General features: G+C 34.0%; 1 protein-coding gene across 7 annotated transcripts in view; it reads left to right on the top strand.

Moving 5' to 3' along the window:
• Window positions 1–19,145, top strand: part of GPATCH2 (G-patch domain containing 2) — a 107,054-nt gene that overhangs the window by 17,893 nt on the left and 70,016 nt on the right. Inside the window, exon 6 of one of the 7 annotated variants that reach the window (XR_014024507.1) lies at window positions 16,151–16,351. The exons of 4 other annotated variants lie outside the window; for them this stretch is intronic. Coding sequence is in view for 1 of the 3 variants with exons in the window: in XM_081312888.1 (XP_081169014.1) it covers window positions 9,994–10,026 (33 nt within the window). In the remaining 2 variants the exon portion in view is untranslated. Of the gene's footprint in view, window positions 1–9,993; window positions 10,027–16,150; window positions 16,356–19,145 lie in introns of all 7 variants that reach the window. 2 more of the 7 variants (XR_014024508.1, XM_081312888.1) reach the window with 2 other exon arrangements.

Below are 19,145 nucleotides of genomic sequence, written 5' to 3' on the forward strand. Positions count from 1 at the left end.
AACAGAAAAACAAGCTTGAACCTGTCAAATTTATTTGAAATGATAGGCTAATATTAATATATTCTGGATTTTTACATGTATACTTGATAAACATTGTGTATAAAAAAGTGTTATTTGTGAAAACTAGTTTGGCTAACTAAATGAAATTTTAGATTTCATTGTGCAAGAGTAGCAGTTCTGGGTTAAATCTACTTTAAGACCTTGGCCTGTGAACTTTGCCTTTAGAGGTAATGAATCAGATGAATGGTATCTAGTTGCTGGCTAGAGATCTCCGTATTTTTATTTTTGGTTCACTGCTTGCTTGAGCATATCTGGGATTTGTAGCCCATTTTCTAGGCTTATTGCAATCTCATTCTGGTATTTTATAGATGCTATTACAACTGATAGATTAAGTTCATGATATTGATGATACATGACTTAACCAAACTAAAAACTGCATTTCTCCTCTAAATTGTAAAAAAGGTGATTAAGTTTCAATTGACGGAAATATGCCATATATATATATATATATATATATATATATATATATATATATATATATATATATATATATATATATATATATATATATATATATATATATATATATATACATATATATATATATATATATATACATATATATATATATATATGTATACACACATACATACATACACACACATATATATATACATATACACACACACATAATAATGTTTGTGTATATGTAAATAAATGGGAAGAGTCAAGATTTGTTTTCTGATATAATATTTTAATAGCTGAAATATTATCATTTTCCTGGAAAATACATGCTACAAAATATATATTTATATGATGCATACAAATATTAGATATATTAAATAATTTCCAGAAAACTTGATAATTTATGCTTTTTTACACAACATTTTGTATAATAAATTACTACTGTTCACTTTAGAAATATAACACTGGTGCGAGTATTCTGATTTCTTTGTAAATTTAATAGGAAAAGTATTTTTGTGGATAATTTTTATTCTGATAAAGAAATCCATCTCTCTTTCCGTATGTATTAAGCTTGCCTTATATTATTATTATGTACATTGCTGCTTCATGCAGTTTAAAGAAGGGTGAAGAATAACTTCAGTATAGCTGATTTCTTACATTATGAGTAGCCTATACTTCCTACAGTCCATTCCAGACACACCCAATAGATTTGCCTTGAAAATTTGACCTGTCACAACAGAAGACATAAAGTTATTAGTTATCAGTGAAGAAAGTTCAAAAGCAATCTTAAAAATGCTGAAAACCAATAACAAAAGGAGGAATCTAATGCCTGTGACATCTGGTAATGCTGAACAAGAAGTAATTACTGCTATTAGACTGTTACACTGAAAGCAAAAGTGCTTTTAGAAAGATTAATTCCCTGAGCTAAATGGGATACTGCAAATGCAACTCTTTGAACGGAATTGAGATGATAACCTGTTCTTTCACTTTTAACACAGATGACTTTGCAAAGCCTGTACAGGAACAGTTGCTCAGTGCCTATGAAAAGAAGAAAGGGTGGGGAGGAGGAAAAAAGGACATACTTTCTGATGAGGTTTCATGTGACTAAAGAGCCAAATCATAAACTACATAGCAATGCACACAGAGATCTGACCATCCACTTCTGTTCCGCTTGATTAAATCATATTATGTAATAGATTATGTATTATGTAATACAACGTTTCCCAACCTTTCTGGGTTGGTGGCCTGGTGCAGGGGGAAGGGGGAAGAGAGGATGGTTTTGTGTGAGGGGCAGGTTTCATTTGCATGAGCGACGGCCGTTGAATATTTCAACTGTATGAATCTACTTCTCAGCTTCTGCTACCTGTACTGTGGAGACAGAACTTCCGAAAATTTTGTCAGATTATTGTAAAGATTATTTGGAAGACAAGGAACATTCAAGAAGCATTTTATGTTGTTGTTTTCTATTAAGAAACGCATTGATAAAACATTGCCACAGGGTCTATATCATACTGTGAATCTCCACTTTGCCTAATAGAAAATCACCTGTTAGAAAATATTGTAAGCCATAAAATGAACATATGTGTAGGCTTGTGTCTTTATTAGCAGAAAAGATGAAAAGTTTTGAGAATACTTTTTTGATAATGAAAAATGCAAAAGAAACTAGGACGTTCCTGGGAAGGACAGATGAAACTCAGGAGAGGCAGAAAAGGGAAATAAATGCTCAAGAATATTGAGAGGAAGTTTGTGACTCAGAAGCAAGTGGATCAGGAGATATGAATCAGTCTCTCATTACTGAAGACAGTCCACAGTGGCCTGAATAAACTAGCCAATTTCAGAAAACAGTCAGGCCTCCATGGCTGAAAGAAGCCCAATAATCACATTGGAGAAATGTATCATGGTCCTTAAAGCCCTGCTGAGAGAAACTGAGGTTGCATTACAGGTAGTCCTTCTGTTGCAACCATTTATTTAGCAGCCATTCAAAGTTACAAGAGCACTGAAAAAAGTAACTTATGACCAGTCCTTGCATTTATGACCATCATAGCGTCCCCATAGTCACATAAAAATTTGGTCGCCTGGCAACTGGCATGTATTTATGACAGTTGCAGTGTCACCTGATCCCCATTTGCAACCTTCTCAGCCAGCTTGTGACAAGCAGAATTAATTAATTAATTAATTTTTATTTATTTTATTGGATTTATATACCGCCCTTTCCCGAAGGACTCAGGGCGGTTTACAGGGTATTTAAAACAAAAACCAATACAAAAGTTAAAAAACAATTAAAAAGATTAAATCAAATCCCTAAAAAATAAAAACCCCAATTAAAATTCTCAGCCTAGGCCGGAAAGCTTAAAGAGCCAGGTCTTCAGGTCCCGGCGAAATGAACGAAGGTCGGGGGCAGTCCTAAGCTCCGCAGGCAGCTGGTTCCAGAGGGCAGGCGCACCCACAGAGAAGGCCCTCCCCCTGGGTGTTATCCGCCGGGAACCGGATTTGGTTAATATTTATATGAGTCACTTAACAAAATGGCAAAAGTCATAAAATTAGGCATGACTTATTTAAAAACCACCTTGCTTATCAAGTGAAATTCTGGCCCCAGTTGTGGCCATAAGTGGAGAACAATCTGTTGCAGGTAGTTCTCAACTTATTTAATATGTTAGTTGATATATTTCAGGAGGTATGTTGTTCTCCAAATGTTCATATGTGGGATTTTTCAACCTAATAATTAATTTAGGGATGAATAATACCAGAAAGACCTTGATGGAAGTCCAGAAAATATGACTCTTAGGCAAGAAAATGAGGAGATAATTCATATTTTCCTAATTTTTCCAGTTGTGGATCATGTTGAAAAAAGAGAAGATTATTTCATACATGGAATATTAAAAGAAAGGAAAGTTGTTTCATACACAGAAGCCAGTTCACATGCACAGTTAGCTTTTTTATTCATCATGTGTCTTTCTAATGTAGTCTTATTGTACCTACTACAGATTATACACAGAGAAAGAGACACACACACACATTTGTTTATTTGTGTTTGTAGGTGTTTGTGTAGTTATTAGTCTGCATTGTGATTTTTTAAATTTTCTGGTATGTTAATACATATACATATATATGACTTTCAATTCTTAAGTGTAGGAATATAATTTAAAGCTATACTTTTTATTAACGTCTTTCTTTAAAAAGGATTTTATTTGAGCTGTTATTGGTTATGCTAAAACTACAATTTTAAGAAATCAGAAACTCTTTTGGGTTTGATGGATTTCTACTCTTTAAAAAGAAACAAAACACTAAATATTTCTAATCCTGCATTATTTACCGCATGAATGGGTAAAATACTATTTTAAGTCTCATAAAATTTAGAGGAAGAAATCTGCCAACTGTAGCAGGAATTAGATTTAGGAAGAGAGGTACAAAGTCAAAATATTACTACAGAATTAAATGTCAAAAATCTTCCTTAATAGTAGATATATAGTTCACAGTGTCTGGTTATGATTAATACATTTAATCTAAATCACTGAAAGTTGCTCTCTCCTTTTCCATAAAATACAATGAGACACAAATCAGTTTTACTATAGGTGGATAACAATTGGAAAATAATGCATCTTCCTACCCAATAAATTGTCAGTTATACCTTTTAAATAAATCAATTCATCTTTTCAAAATTTATTGCAATTTCTAATAATAAATCTTCTTAAATGTTTATTCATTTTCTGCCTGATACATTTGCACCACTTTAGCTATAGTCTATTGTTGTTGGGTTTTTCCCCCTTTTGATTCATTGTAAATTAGAAATCTATTCTGAATCCATTTGGTACTTAAAAGTTAAAATCTATAACCAAACCACTTCTCTTTTTTGTCCTTTACACATTTTAATACCCTTGAATTTTGATTCAGCCCAATAAGACGACCAGAAGACTTTTTGAGGTGTTGAAAGTGTTAGAGAGTAAAGCAACCAGTTTAAAGATTATTATTATTGATTTCATTTGCATACATCAGTTAACCTGATAAATTAAACCAAATGTAAGATAGTTGAATATGAACAAGAATAAATGTGCTGCACAGGTAGTCCTTAACTTACAACCATTCAGTGTTATAATATTGCTTAATGAACGGATTTCTCACTTGTGCCTGTGTGTGTGTGTGTGTGTGTGTATGTATGTGTGTAATTTTTTTTGGATTGCTAACAAAGAATTAAAGGGAGGCTGATATGGCCATTTCAAACTCATTTGTTCTCATCAGTCAGCCATACCCTTCTGAGATTCGAACCTGGGCCGACTGCATCTTAAGCAGTTGTTTTAACCCCTAGGCCACAGGCTCTCTCTTGCTTTGTTAGCTGCAAGGCAAGGGAAATATGTGTTAAGTGTTTGTTAAGTATTTTGAATACCTTGCTAGGCCCCAAACACGGGGCAGATCTTATTTCCTGTTTCAGCCTAACCCAAGGCCATCCACAGGCAGTGGTCACAGTGGTCACAATCCAAAAAAAAATTACAAACACACACACACACACACACACACACACACACACACACATATATATATACATATATATATACATATATATATACATATATATATATATATATATATATATATATATATATATATATATATATATATATATATATATATATATATATATATATATATATATATATATATATATATATATATATATATATATATATTTGTGTAAATTACTAACAAAGAATTAAAGGGAAACTGAGATGCATTTCTGACTCCTTAGTCGTCATCAGTCAGCTATACCCTTCTGAGATTCGAACCTGGGCTGGTTGCATATTAGGCAGTGTTATTTGCCTCTAAGCCACAAGGTCCCTCTCGCTCTGTTAGCTTTTTTCTGCAAGGGAAGATATGTTTCAAATGTTAACTATTTAGATTACCTTGCTAGGCCCCAAACATGGGGCAAATCTTTATTTCCTGTTTTCAGCCTATCTTGAAGGCTATCAAACAGGCAGTAGTCACACCGGACAATTCATATATTTGTGTAAATTACTAACAAAGAATTAAAGGGAAACTGAGATGCATTTCTGACTCCTTAGTCGTCATCAGTCAGCTATACCCTTCTGAGATTCGAACCTGGGCTGATTGCATATTAGGCAGTGTTATTTGCCTCTAAGCCACAAGGTCCCTCTCGCTCTGTTAGCTTTTTTCTGCAAGGGAAGATATGTTTCAAATGTTAACTATTTAGATTACCTTGCTAGGCCCCAAACATGGGGCAAATCTTTATTTCCTGTTTTCAGCCTATCTTGAAGGCTATCAAACAGGCAGTAGTCACACCGGACAATTCATATATTTGTGTAAATTACTAACAAAGAATTAAAGGGAAACTGAGATGCATTTCTGACTCCTTAGTCGTCATCAGTCAGCTATACCCTTCTGAGATTCGAACCTGGGCTGATTACATATTAGGCAGTGTTATTTGCTTCTAAGCCACAAGGTCCCTCTCGCTCTGTTAGCTTTTTTCTGCAAGGGAAGATATGTTTCAAATGTTAACTATTTAGATTACCTTGCTAGGCCCCAAACATGGGGCAAATCTTTATTTCCTGTTTTCAGCCTATCTTGAAGGCTATCAATCAGCCCAGGTTCGAATCTCAGAAGGGTAATAAAACCCAGAGAAGAACAACTAAGATGATCAAAGGCCTGGAGACTAAAACATATGAAGAACGGTTGCAGAACTTGGGTTTGGCTAGTCTAAAGAAAAGAAGAAACAGGGGAGATATGATAGCAGTATTCCAGTATTTGAGGGGCTGCCACAGAGAAGAGGGGGTCACGTTATTCACCAAAGCACCAGAGGGAAAGACGAGAAACAATAGCTGGAAACTGATCAAAGAGAAAAGCAACCTGGAATTAAGGAGAAACTTCCTGACAGTGAGAACAATTAACTAGTGGAACAACTTGCCTCCAGAAATTGTGGGTTCCCCATCACTGGAGATTTTTAAGGATAGGCTAGACCAGGGGTCAGCAACCTGAAACAGTGAAAGAGCCACTCAGAACCGGTTCCCTCACAAAAGGAAAAACTGGGAGCCGCAAAAAATGTGTGCACATGTGCGTACATGCGCGCATGCGCAGAACAGGATTTGACTGAAGAGTGGAGCCAAGGCGAGATATGCACCTACCCTGCATATTTGAATTGATTATTTGAACTTTTTTAGTCCTACTTTTTTTTTGGGGGGGACTGCACATGGCAGAGGACTGGGAGCCGCAGGAGATGGCTGAAAGTGCCGCATGCGGCTCCGGAGCCGCGGGTTGCAGACCTGTGGGCTAGACAGTCACTTGTCTGAGATGGTATAGGTTCTCCTGCTTGAGCAGGGGGCTGGACTAGAAGACCTCCAAGGTCCCTTCCATCTCTATTCTCTATTCTCTCCTCATGTGAAAATAAACTTTATACATTAAAAATAGTTATACTTTTGTCTTAAGAAAAGAAACAACAATAAAATGTTCTTTCTAGGGTTTGAAAATATACATCTGCAAGAGTTATTACCTCTCCCCCAAAATCCTTTAAACTAAACTCAATTCTTTTTGTCACTCAGAGTGGCTTATGGGAAATGAGTGGCTATGTAAATTAAATAAATCCTCCAAACTGATTATATGGACACATAGTCCATATAGGAATTTTTTTTGGCAATAGTATGCCATTGTCTGTTGGACCAAGAAATTGTAGATCAAATCTTACTATTCATTTGACTTAATGCATCATTAAAAATATGACCCTCCTCCAATTATAATTTGAAGTAGAAAAGTACCTTGCATTGTGTAAGGACTATGAGAACTCATTTTACTGCATACATTGATCCAGCCACATTTAAAAATTACTCAATACATCTTTCAGATTCAGTATTTGGCTTTGTATTTAATTACTACATAATTGCAATTACATGTAATTACAATAAATGTAATACCTTATTTTATTTTGTTTGTACCATAACATCAAAATGTTGATAAACTAGTGGGCTGTTGTAAAACATTGAAATGACAACAAAGGAAAAATGACATAATAAATACAGTAGATAAAATTGAAGCTGTGATATACTGTATCAGTAAATCTGATAGGAGCTGATAACATATTGGGCGCTGAAATGATTAATTTGAGAGATAAAGAAATCATTTGCATGGAAGCATTAGAATTCATTAATTTCACTAATTACATAGTGAAGAAAGCATCTGTTTTCTTCACCAAAGAGCAGACATTAATTATGGGTCTTACCTGTTCATCTAAAAATAGTGACAATATGTTAAGTTCTTCTCTCTAAATTGTTGATTTTCATAGAAAGTCTTGCCGTTATGGAATTGTCAAGACCTCATTAATAAGATAATTTTCAAATAAAATTATGTTAACCAAAGCATCAAACTATTGAGTTTTTCAAGAGATGTTTTAGATTAAAACACTCACATTTTAATTAACAAAAATCTGTTAATTAAACAATCCATTTTTCTAATTATTTTAGAATTGTGGAAACGATTTATACACACCTAGGAATTTGAACAAAAGAAATGCTTTGCAGGATATATGTTAGGATTAAACACCCATGACTGGTAATGAGGGCAAAAGGAGAATTTTTAAGTATAGTCCATATGCTACATTTACTATACGTATCAACTACTTCCAAAGTGTAGGATGAGACCCTACTTATTTGCAGACCCAGAATGTTCATTGGAAAACAGAATAGAAGTGAATTGTCTGTTAAGCTTGCTAGTACAGATAATGATGTATGAACTGAATATGTATAATTAAGGTACGTTTATTCAGCTTTTGTGTCCCAACAAGTTGGAAGAGTCACATGGTTATTTTACCAGCCAAGCAAAATACACTTAGGTAATAGAAATTGTCCAAAATTAGTAAAAGCCAAGAAATTTAGACAAAATTGAATAGACATTTCAGACGTAAGCCCTTTTTTTGTATGAAATACATAGATCATCATCTAGGTCGATTGGTTTTCTGTCTTCATTTTTTTAAAAATTTTCATAGGAAATCTTGTGAAAGCTTTAATACAAATTTAAAAGAAATTTACTGAGCAAATGAAGTTCTTTTAACATTAACTAGGATTTTATAAAGCATTAGTTACATTCCAATGAACTTGTGCTATTTTTATGAAAATGTCTCCCAGTTTTATATTTCTTTTTTCTTGGAAAAAAGTTGATACTTTAAAATAAACAGAAAAGAATACCTCTAATAACTGCAATACTGTTTTAAAGTATCTATGCTTTATTTTTTATTCCTTTTTTGAAAAAACAGAAGTATAAATAGTCTAAATGGTTTTAACTTTCACAAAAAAATATTATAGTTAAATTGATAGAACCAGTTCACCATTGTGCTAAATTAATCAAATTGGACAAAACCTGACCATACTAGCTAGCAGTTCAGAGAAATTTTGTTGGCATCAGCCTAATTAAATGTAAACTCACAATGTTCCTTGATTACTCCAGAAAAATGTTGATGGAGCTGAAGCGTCCATAGCTTATGAAAAGAAAGACTTTATGACCTCACTTAAACTCTTTGTTTTATCTGAGAAGATCTGTCTTGACATGTCCATCAGTGTGGAAATGATCATTGAAATCTTTAATGGTCTGCCCCTTGGCAAAATGCCTGACATATAATCACTTGAAGCCTATTTAAAGCATTTTGGATATTTTTAAATCACAAATGTATTGAAAAAAAAATATTAAGGAAAAGATAACTCTTTTATTCAGGTTATCTGATCTTTCTTCTTCTTAGATACAGTGATGGTCCAGTGCTGCCTGTAAGCCTACTATCCTTTTATGTAAATATTTTTGTAAAAAACCAAATTATTTAAAAGAACATTTTATTTCTTTTAATGGAAGCAACAACAATTATAGTGTTGTATTCAGCCATTGTATAAACCAAATGAAGGGATGTTATTGCTTCCACGTTTTTTCAGTAATCAAAAACTTTGGCCTGATAGTCACTGTTATCACAACAGCCACTATGATCATGTTTAATATAAAATTGCTGAAACCTTTTGGAAGTAACAACTAAAAATAAAGGCATTTGCTTACTACTTAAGAAATATGAATTACTTGGGATGTCTTATAGCCTTGGTTTCTAGATATTTTTCAAGCAATACCCACAATTATTGATCATCACCTATGAAGCTCTAATTTGCTTTTTGCCTTAGGTTCATGGAATATGCAAAAATCATTGACAACATTGAAATATGCTAGGATAAGGTCCAAAAAGTTATAATTAATCTTCTATATTTTTTCATACTAGTATTATTTCATTTCACTGGATTTAATTGTACATGTTAACTGGAAAAGAATTCCAAAAACAGATAGAACCCAGGACTGCAAAAGTCAACAATTAGGGAGATCAAGATTTTTTTTTAAATAAATAAATTTGCAGTACAAGGAATGCCCTGTAATACTGTATCTTGATATTAAGTTGCAGAATGCATACATTTTTTATTATTTGTGCTAAATATATAGATTTTCTGCTACAGTTTGAGTATTTTTAAATTAAAATATATCACTCATTCTGAATGTATTGATTTGCAGATCTTTGTGCCAATATTAAGCAAAAGGACTACAGTAAGTTAAAAAGATTTGGCAAGGTAGATTTCATTGTGTGGTTTAAGTTAAATTTATATTTGTACTTCTTACTAATATATTAAACATTTTCACTTTTTACCTTGCATTCTTAGTAAGTATTAAAATTTTGAAATGTCCTCCAATCCTCACACAGATATAATTCTCTTTAATATTTGTAATGGACATCATTAAATAACCAGCTATATATGTTAGCTGTTTAAACAAAATAATTTATGGATCAGATAATTGTAAAACTAACTTCTTTGGATAATGCAGAATTAGTTTTATCATTTTCTCTGTCTTATTTTTTGTGTGAAGTAGTGAATACTTCCTTTCTGATTCCAAGAGAAACCTACTCCAAATAGTATTACTATTTAGAATACACATAGTCCTCGATTTATGACCACCACAGAGCCCAAAATTTTTGTTGTTAAGTGAGACATTTGTTAAAGTGAATTTTGCCTCATTTTATGACCTTTCTTGCCACAATTGTTAAGTGAATCATTGCACTTGTTATATTAGCAACATGCTTGTTAAGTAAATCTGTCTTCCTGTCTTCACAGGAAACGAGTCAGTACTAGTGACTCAGAAATAGCAGGCGTTCTCTGAAAATGAAACTTGTATTGGATAGTCTTGAGCATGTTAATACTTTTCAGATTTTGTTCTCATCAGGAAAATAATTGTCTTTTCCCTCATACTATAAAAATTAAATACTCTTCAAAATGAAAGTGTCATTTAGTTTATTAATCTGAGGAAGAACATCTTTCCATCAAACAGGCTTATTGTCATTTAATTGGGAGTTTATTGAATCAACAGCAAGATGCCTTGCACGGTTGAATAAGAGGTGTTTATTCATTGAATAACTGAAAGAGTGCCACAAAGTGTATTTAAAATGTTATCATTCCTGACATTTTCACTGTGTAAAGTATGTAGCAGACCTTGTAAAATCTGTTTGGCTTGTTTGAAAATTAATCCTAAAATACTATTGTGTGAATGTTCAGATAGTAATTGCTACTGTTTCTCTTGGTTAATCAAGAATGTACATAGTATGAAGCAAATATTATTGATTTTCTCTCACCCTTAAAAGTCACACAGCTTGGGTAGCCAAGTGAGGCCAGTGAGTGTACATTAATAGATAAAGTAAATATGAAATTTGCCTAGGTTCTCAAAATAGAAAAATAGGTTCTATGTCATGCTAGATAATGTTAACCAGAATACACTACAATCAGTCAAAAGAACATAAGATCTCTTTTAGGAATTGCAGTGCTTCAGTATATCAAACCAATGAGAAAAAAAGATTAAGGTGTCTGGAAATGTATTGAACAAATTTTATGTTACTATTAGAAAAGGATTTTTAAAAATGAAGTGTAATTCGTTCTTGAAAGAATTCTTCTTGCTCGCCAGAATAAAATCTTATCAGGGATTCATTCAGCCTTTCTTTCTGCCAATAATATGTTATAGAAAACATGGGTGGGACTATAAAATATATGCAACTTTCTGATGTTTGCATTAGTTTATGTTGAAGTCAATGCAACTTTATTTGAAAGGTACAAGATGTTATATTCTAGCCAAAAGAGAGACTATGGAATAATTTATTTGCGAAATTTTATTCTCCCATTTAAGTGCTTTAGATACATTTTCCCTACACTAAAGGTTAAATTTTTTATTATGCATTTTTATCTTTAATTCATCAATTTATTTTTATAATGTCCACAGCTATCCATATTTATCTGCAGAATTGAAAAAGAAAAATAGTTCATTGTTCCTGCTGACTGATATTCTGTGCAAATGTGACTAGAAATATTCCTGTGTGAGCGGTGGGTGTGGCACTCACATCCTAACTTGCCCGAGCGGCAAAGCAGTGGGCACTGGCACTCGCAGCCCCATGAGTGGCGGGTGCCGGCTCTCGCAGCCCCACTCGCATGAGTGGCAGACACGCGCATCCACCGCTCACATAAATGAAGAAGTGCCCGTGCGCAACTGCCCCTCATGCAAAAACATCCCCTCTTTCCCCCCCTCCCCCTGGTGTTGAGCTGACAACCTGGAAAGGTTGGGGAACGCTGATTAAAATTGTTTGAATAGAAAAAGAAATGAAGAATACAAGGTTCCATCCTTTAGAAGCCATTGCTTATTTTTGACTTATGATCATAATTGAGCGCATAATTTTAGTTAGGTCATGATGGTCATAAAGTGGGTCATTTCATGACTACAACTTTTGGGGGTGGGAATTCTAAAGCAAATGCTGTGGTGATTAAGTGAACATTGTGGTTGTAAAATGAACTCATTGTTTGTTGTGTGGCATTTTTTGCCGGAAATCAAAAGTAAATGCTGGTTTCTGGCAAAAACGTCTTAAATAGCAGTCACATTGACTGCAGACGGCTGTAGATGCAAGCCAGATGCCAAGTGCAGTTATGTGACTGTGGGAGAGACTGGACATCATATCTTCAAATCTGGGTCATAAGTCCCTTTTTCAGGATCCATCATAACTTTGAATAATTGCAAGTTGACGATTATACTATATTAGTCAATGCAATTGATTTCCCAATAGCACAAAGATTTGTCAATAACAGGAATCATTAGCAAGGTTTCCTGTCCTGGGGTAAATGAGTCAAATATGTTAGCCAAATACATTTCATGTGTGTGATCATGAAAATATAGCTCTTGATTTCTTCTGCCTTCCCTTTCAGAAGTCACATTAAGCAATTGGTAATAAAGAATAAAAACTTCAGCCTCAGATTCTCCTTTCTTTTCTTCTCTTCCACTGGGACGATTATGAACAGTTTGAAAACATTTGTTTCTTTTTTAATGTAAACACAATCTAACTCCACTGTAATTATTCCTGTAATTACTTCCTTATAAGGAAATTTCTTGCAATTGTTGTATTTATGATAGTATCTTGTGAAGGGCAGTACATATATCTGAGGCAGTGCTTCACTGTGGGGAGTTAGTACAATGAGAGAAGCTTGTTGTGCCATTGTGATGCATTACTTTTGTTCATGAATCATGATATTGCTTGCCTATACCAAAGAGGCAGAATTTATTGTGTGACGGTATAGCATTGCTTTTCATAATTTTAATGAAAACAGCAAACATCTACAGATCATCTCGATGTGACTAAGCTACTACTTTCTTTTGGTTTTTGGAGCATTGTTTAACATTCTCTCCAGACAATCAATAGTTTCATTGTGGCTCGTCTTCTACAAGATAGCAGGAAGAGAATCAGGATCGGCAGGAATATGATGCTTTAAATGTTTAAAATAGGCTTCTAACATAACTGCTGTTCAATCTAAACCCATGTACTCTTTTTTAAAAAATTAAAAAGCCCATTTAGCACAGGGCTGAATTATAAAGAATATATAATGGTGTTTTTATGCCTCTGTCTGAATTGAAAGAACCAGTTGCTTATTTAGGCTAAACTATTTTCCTAATAATAATTTTAGTTTAGATGCAAAAAAATTAAGGAGCATGTGTATTGCCAGTTTGTGCCTCATATTATAAGAAATGTTTTTTTAATATGATTGTGTGTGTGTGTGTGTGTGTGTATGTAGGTCTTGGCGTATTTGGGTCTTTTCCCGTGTAAGATTGAGGGTGTCTTGGCGACGTTTCGATGAGGTCCCACTTGTCATCTTCAGGCAAGCCAAAAAAATTTACACAAATATGAGCTGCCACTGCTGTGGCTACTGCCTGTAAGATGGCCTTGGGCTAGGCTGAAACAGGAAATAAGATTTATCCCATGTCTGGGACTAAGCAAGTGTATTCTGAATGCTTAACAAACATTTAAAACGTATATGTGTGTGTGTGTGTGTGTGTGTGTGTGTGTGTGTGTGTGTATATATTAAAAAGCCTTCATTGCTTTTTGTTCATCTTAGAATTGGAATCCATGTTTTGCAGAAACTTTATCCACTACTATTAAGTTCATGCCTCCCAGACACTTTTTAGTACAATTGAAAGAAATCACTTGAATATTTTAAAAGCATAATTATTTAAAATTTGTGAGAATCCCTAATAGCATTAGGAAATTGATGGTGACTTATGATATCAAATTAACAGCATAATTTATTGGTGCACTCTTGTGTAGTTCTTTATTCATTCAATATTTTCTTGTTGTCATACTGTATAAATACTTACTCTTTTCAAGGATATTTTGAAGTTCATAATAATATCCTGATGCGAAACATTCTTCTACTTTCTCAGGCAGTTTTTTTTAAAAAAATTATGCAGCAAAGCATGGCAATGTAGCTAGTTGTATACTCAGTCATCTGTTTAATCCTTATCCCCTTCACATTGTCAATACCCATCTAATTCCACTTTAACAACAGTAATTGGCTGATGGAGTAGCAGATATAGATTTGTTTTCCTGATGACTCCTTGACTTTTTTCCTCTGGTAATACTAATAGAATTCCAAATCCTTATTGGTGTGATCATGTCATGAGTAGGTCAACAGTCATGTCAAGGTCCTATTGGAAACTTCATAGCCGACATCTTAATTTAGACTTAGCAATTCCGCCCCCCCCCCATGTGCATTTGTAAGCAGTTCTTTCAAGTCTCTCAGTCATTCCATTATAATAGAATTCATTTAATTCAAAAGGAATTACTTCATGATGTGAATGTATTTGGATCGCTGCAGTTCAATAAAAATAAATCTAAGAACATCCTTTCTGAATTCTTGATACTTTTCAGCCTGAAAGGTAGAATTATTTATTTACACATTTGTTGGCTATATATATTATTTTATATAGTTTATACAGCTCCTTTTATACCATGTTTTATTTTAAACTAAGGTGAGGGGGAGTCTGATTCTATGGTAGAGTAACCACTATTTATCACATGGCATAAAATTATTTGTCATAGATCCCTTGACATCTCCTCATTGAATTCTCATTGAAACCATTGCCAGTCAGTTCAAAAATCTATCATTTGACATTTCTGTTCTATATACTTTGATGTACCAATCACTTCTCTCCTAACGTTATTGTTGCTTGTTCAGAATCAGCAGTTGCAGTCATTGTTTACCCAAAAAGAGGTTCTATTGATTTCAGTTTTCTTGCAAGTAAGAATGTTTTCAATTGAAATGCTTACACTGTACATTGTCATTGAGTACAACTTTTGCCAGCCACTTGTAACTGTAGATTCAGCATTAATTTTGATAGAATATCAGTGGACCCATGAAAAATGTCATTCCTATCTTCAGTAAACCAACTATCTGTTCTAGGCATGAAACTAAAATATCATACTGTATAAATTCAAAAATCTTATAACAGCACTGGAAATATTATGAAATGTCTTAGCAGAATTCTATCTACGTTAAAAATAGAAATGTTTAAGGTCCTCCTCACAAAATACATTGGCTGTGGATGAGGCAATAGACCTGCTCTGTGATGGCTCCTACTTTTATTTCCCTGGAATTTCAGATGTCCCTGATCCCACTGGCATTTCATAAACAAACAACACATTTTTGTTTCCAGAATGTGGTTCTGTGTAATTAGATTAGTTTGCTGTAAGGATGGCTGTGATTTTAATAATGATTTTTATATAATTCCAATAGTTTATATTCAATTTCCATGTTTGTTTCTTGCACAAATTCTATCAAAATTGAGGCAGCTTATAAATATTTTAAAATAAATATAAATAGACATTGAACATTCCTGACAAAATAATTAGATGCCTACAGTTCTGTGAAAAAGCATTAGTCACCTTTCATATTTTTGGAACATTTGCTTGGGGTTGGTGCTGAAAGTTATCAGAAATTAATGTAAGTCAAACTAGTAGCGAAAGAGAGTCTGCGAAAACAAATGTTATCAACATTTGGTGCTTGTTTCTTTCATTTCATTAACAAAGTTATTCAACATGCATTGTACCAATGTTAAAAATGTTGTGTCACTGCTTGTATTACCATTAGTTCCACTAAGTGCCACTGTCCACTTACTGTAATTAGTGATCAGATTCTCAGATTGTGGTCTACTACTCTATGGCAAACTCCCTCAGTAACATTTGAGGGGTTTCTAGCATGAATTTCTTTTTTTTTCAGATCTTGATACAAAATCTCTGTGGGGTTTAGATCTGGAGTTTTACTTGGCCATTCCAAAACATTGAATTTGTTCTTCTTCATCCATTCTCTTGTAGACTTGCTTATTTGATTGGGATCATTGTCTTGCTGCATGATCCACTTGCACTTCAGCTTCAGGTGATGGACAGATGGCCTGATACTCTCCTGTAGAATTCTCTGACACGAAGCAGAATTCATGCTTCCTTCAGTGATGCCACCGTATCCAAGTCCTGAGGCAGCCAATCATCCCAAAACCATGTCATCTTCACACTTCACAAGTTGGTATGAGGCTCAAAATGTAGAATATAGTCTTTCATTTTTCTAGATATAAAAGTCCCAGACTTTTTGATTCATCATTCCATAAAACTTTCCTCCAGGAATCTGGAGAATCAAATATGAGATGATCATCAGTGTTATTTTCAGTAGCAGCTTGCTGATCTCTTATTTTTATCCAGTGCTTCTTTGACAGTCGAGTTATAAATATTTGTTATAACTAAAGCAAGTAAGGTTTGCAGATCCCTGGGTGTTGTTTCAGAGTCCTTTCTGAGCTGCACTCCTGAAATGATACTGATAAGATGGCTACATTTAAGAAGATTCACTATTGCCTGAAGTTTTCTCCATTCCAAGACAAGTCTCTTAGCCATGGATTGGTGAAGCCTTGTAGCTTTAGAAATGTTTAAGTACCTTTTTCCAAACTGATAGGCATTAATGAATTTTTAAAAGAATTTTAAATTTTAAAGAAATCGTCAGAAATTTAATCTCAATTACATTTAATTACTAGACAAGATCTCTATAATAATCTTTGTGGTAAAAAAAAATCATTTCCTGTGATATATAGGGAAACCTTGTGAGATTTATATAGGTCAGGCCCTATTGGTAACTGAAGAACTCCCATAATGGGCCCTAGTGCTGGTAATGACCTATAAAGCCCTAAATGGCATGGGTCCGGACTACCTACGGGAGCACCTGCTGCCGGCATCAACTTCCCTTCGTCCAGTGCGCTCCCACAGAGAGGGCCTCCTCAGGGTGCCGTCGGTCAAAGAGTGTCAACTGGCGGCCCCCAGGGGGAGGGCGTTCTCTGTGGGCGTGCCAGACCATTGGAACCGTTTACCGGTTGAGCTCCGGATGGCTCCTGACCTTCGCTCCTTCCGCCGTGACCTAAAAACTTACTTATTTGAACAAGCCGGCCTGGTCTGATGGGTGTGGGGTATTTTAATATTAATTTTATTAATTTTTATTGTAATTTGGGGCTACACTATTTAATTCTTTCTTAAATTTTGTACATTGTATTTTTATTGTATTGCCCTGTACACCGCCCTGAGTCCTTCGGGAGAAGGGCGGTATAGAAATTAAATAATAATAATAATAATAATAATAATAATAATAATAATTATTATTATTATTATTATTATTATTATTATTATTATTATTATTATTATTATTATTTAATTTCTATACCGCCCTTCTCCCGAAGGACTCAGGGCGGTGTACAGGGCAATACAATAAAAAATACAATGTACAAAATTTAAGAAAGAATTAAATAGTGTAGCCCCAAATTACAATAAAAATTATTATTAATAATCATAATAATAATAATAATAATAATAATTATTATTATTATTATTAGTTATCCATTTAATAGAATCAATTAAAGGGGAGCATATATTTTTTTATACTGGCACATTGCAAGTTAGATTACTGTCTCTGAAATAAATGAAACAAGCACTAAACTTTGGAGTTAAAACAAGCATCAAACTTTGATAGCTTCCATGGATAAAGATATACAGTAAATAAGAGAATAGCTTTCACAAAATGGCATCAGAAGATGTCAAGCGTGACATAGAATCCTCCATTTGTATTCTCAGCAACTGCTCTTCAGAGCTTTATTGTTTCTGATATTGGAGGTATGTTGTCATCATAATTCATAGGCATCTGAAGTGCTGTTCTCTGGTCTTTCCTTTTGAAAACATCAACATTGGCAGCTATCATTGCATTTTATAGAAGCAAATTTTATCATTCAGTAATATATTGTGTAATGAATCTGCCACCATTCAATGTTGTTAGCCTTGTTACATTACAAGAGTTTGTGGCACTGATTTATAATAGTTACTCCTTCCTAAGCGGGCAGTTATAATCAGTGATGATAGGAATGGAGAGATCAAGCTGTAAGCTCATTCTCCATTGTATGATTCTTATGGGTCAACAGCCCCCTGCTCCTATTAATATCTTCCGGAAGCTATTGGGAAAGATCATCTAAGGTCAGGTATAATTAGAATGCAGGTATTCTACATCTCCAATCCTGGGTTGAATAAACAATACCAAAATGTTATTACAGTGCCTGGAAATTATTAAAGCCTGGATAAGGAAAAATAAAGGCTTAGGCTCAACCCTACCAAAAAAAATTGCTTGGGTTTAGAAGTCATCAGATTCCAAGGAGATTCCATTTGATCCTGGATGGTTTGTAGGAAGACAATGAAAACTTTGCTTTTCCAATATACCTTGGGGATTTTAATGCTCTTTCCTCTAATTTTGAAGTACTACTTTTATTCCTAGTATTTATTTGTGTAGCTGTATTTTTATTTTTGTATTACAATTTTGTTATTTTTTAGAATCTGATTTATTAAGATATGAATGCCACTCAGAATCATCAGCACGTTGAATGGTATCTGACAGACATATTGAATTTGTTATCTGTAATTTGAGAAATAGGCTAACTATTCTGTAACTATTGACACCATCTCAGGTACTAAATATTGTCTACAATTTACGCATGATTTCAGCTTTCATAGCTTCCATCTAAAACTTAGCCCCCCACGCACAGACACTCAGACATTTCTCAGTATCTTAAGAAACTATCATTGGAGCATGTTCTTTCATTATTTTTTTCTATAAACTTCTATAAACATCCTATAAATGTTCTTATTGGAAGGAGTGCATTATAGTCAATTCACTTCTTGTTGCCAGCTGAGAACTCAGGTCTTGTGTGTGTCTTGTTGCCCCAGCGTGTATTATTTTACACTTGTTTTCTTTGCACTTCATTTGGCAATGAGAAGGAGGGAAAGAGAGAGAGAG

This window comes from Vipera berus, assembly GCF_964194415.1.
Source record: "Vipera berus genome assembly, chromosome: 1".
Taxonomy (NCBI): domain Eukaryota; kingdom Metazoa; phylum Chordata; class Lepidosauria; order Squamata; family Viperidae; genus Vipera; species Vipera berus.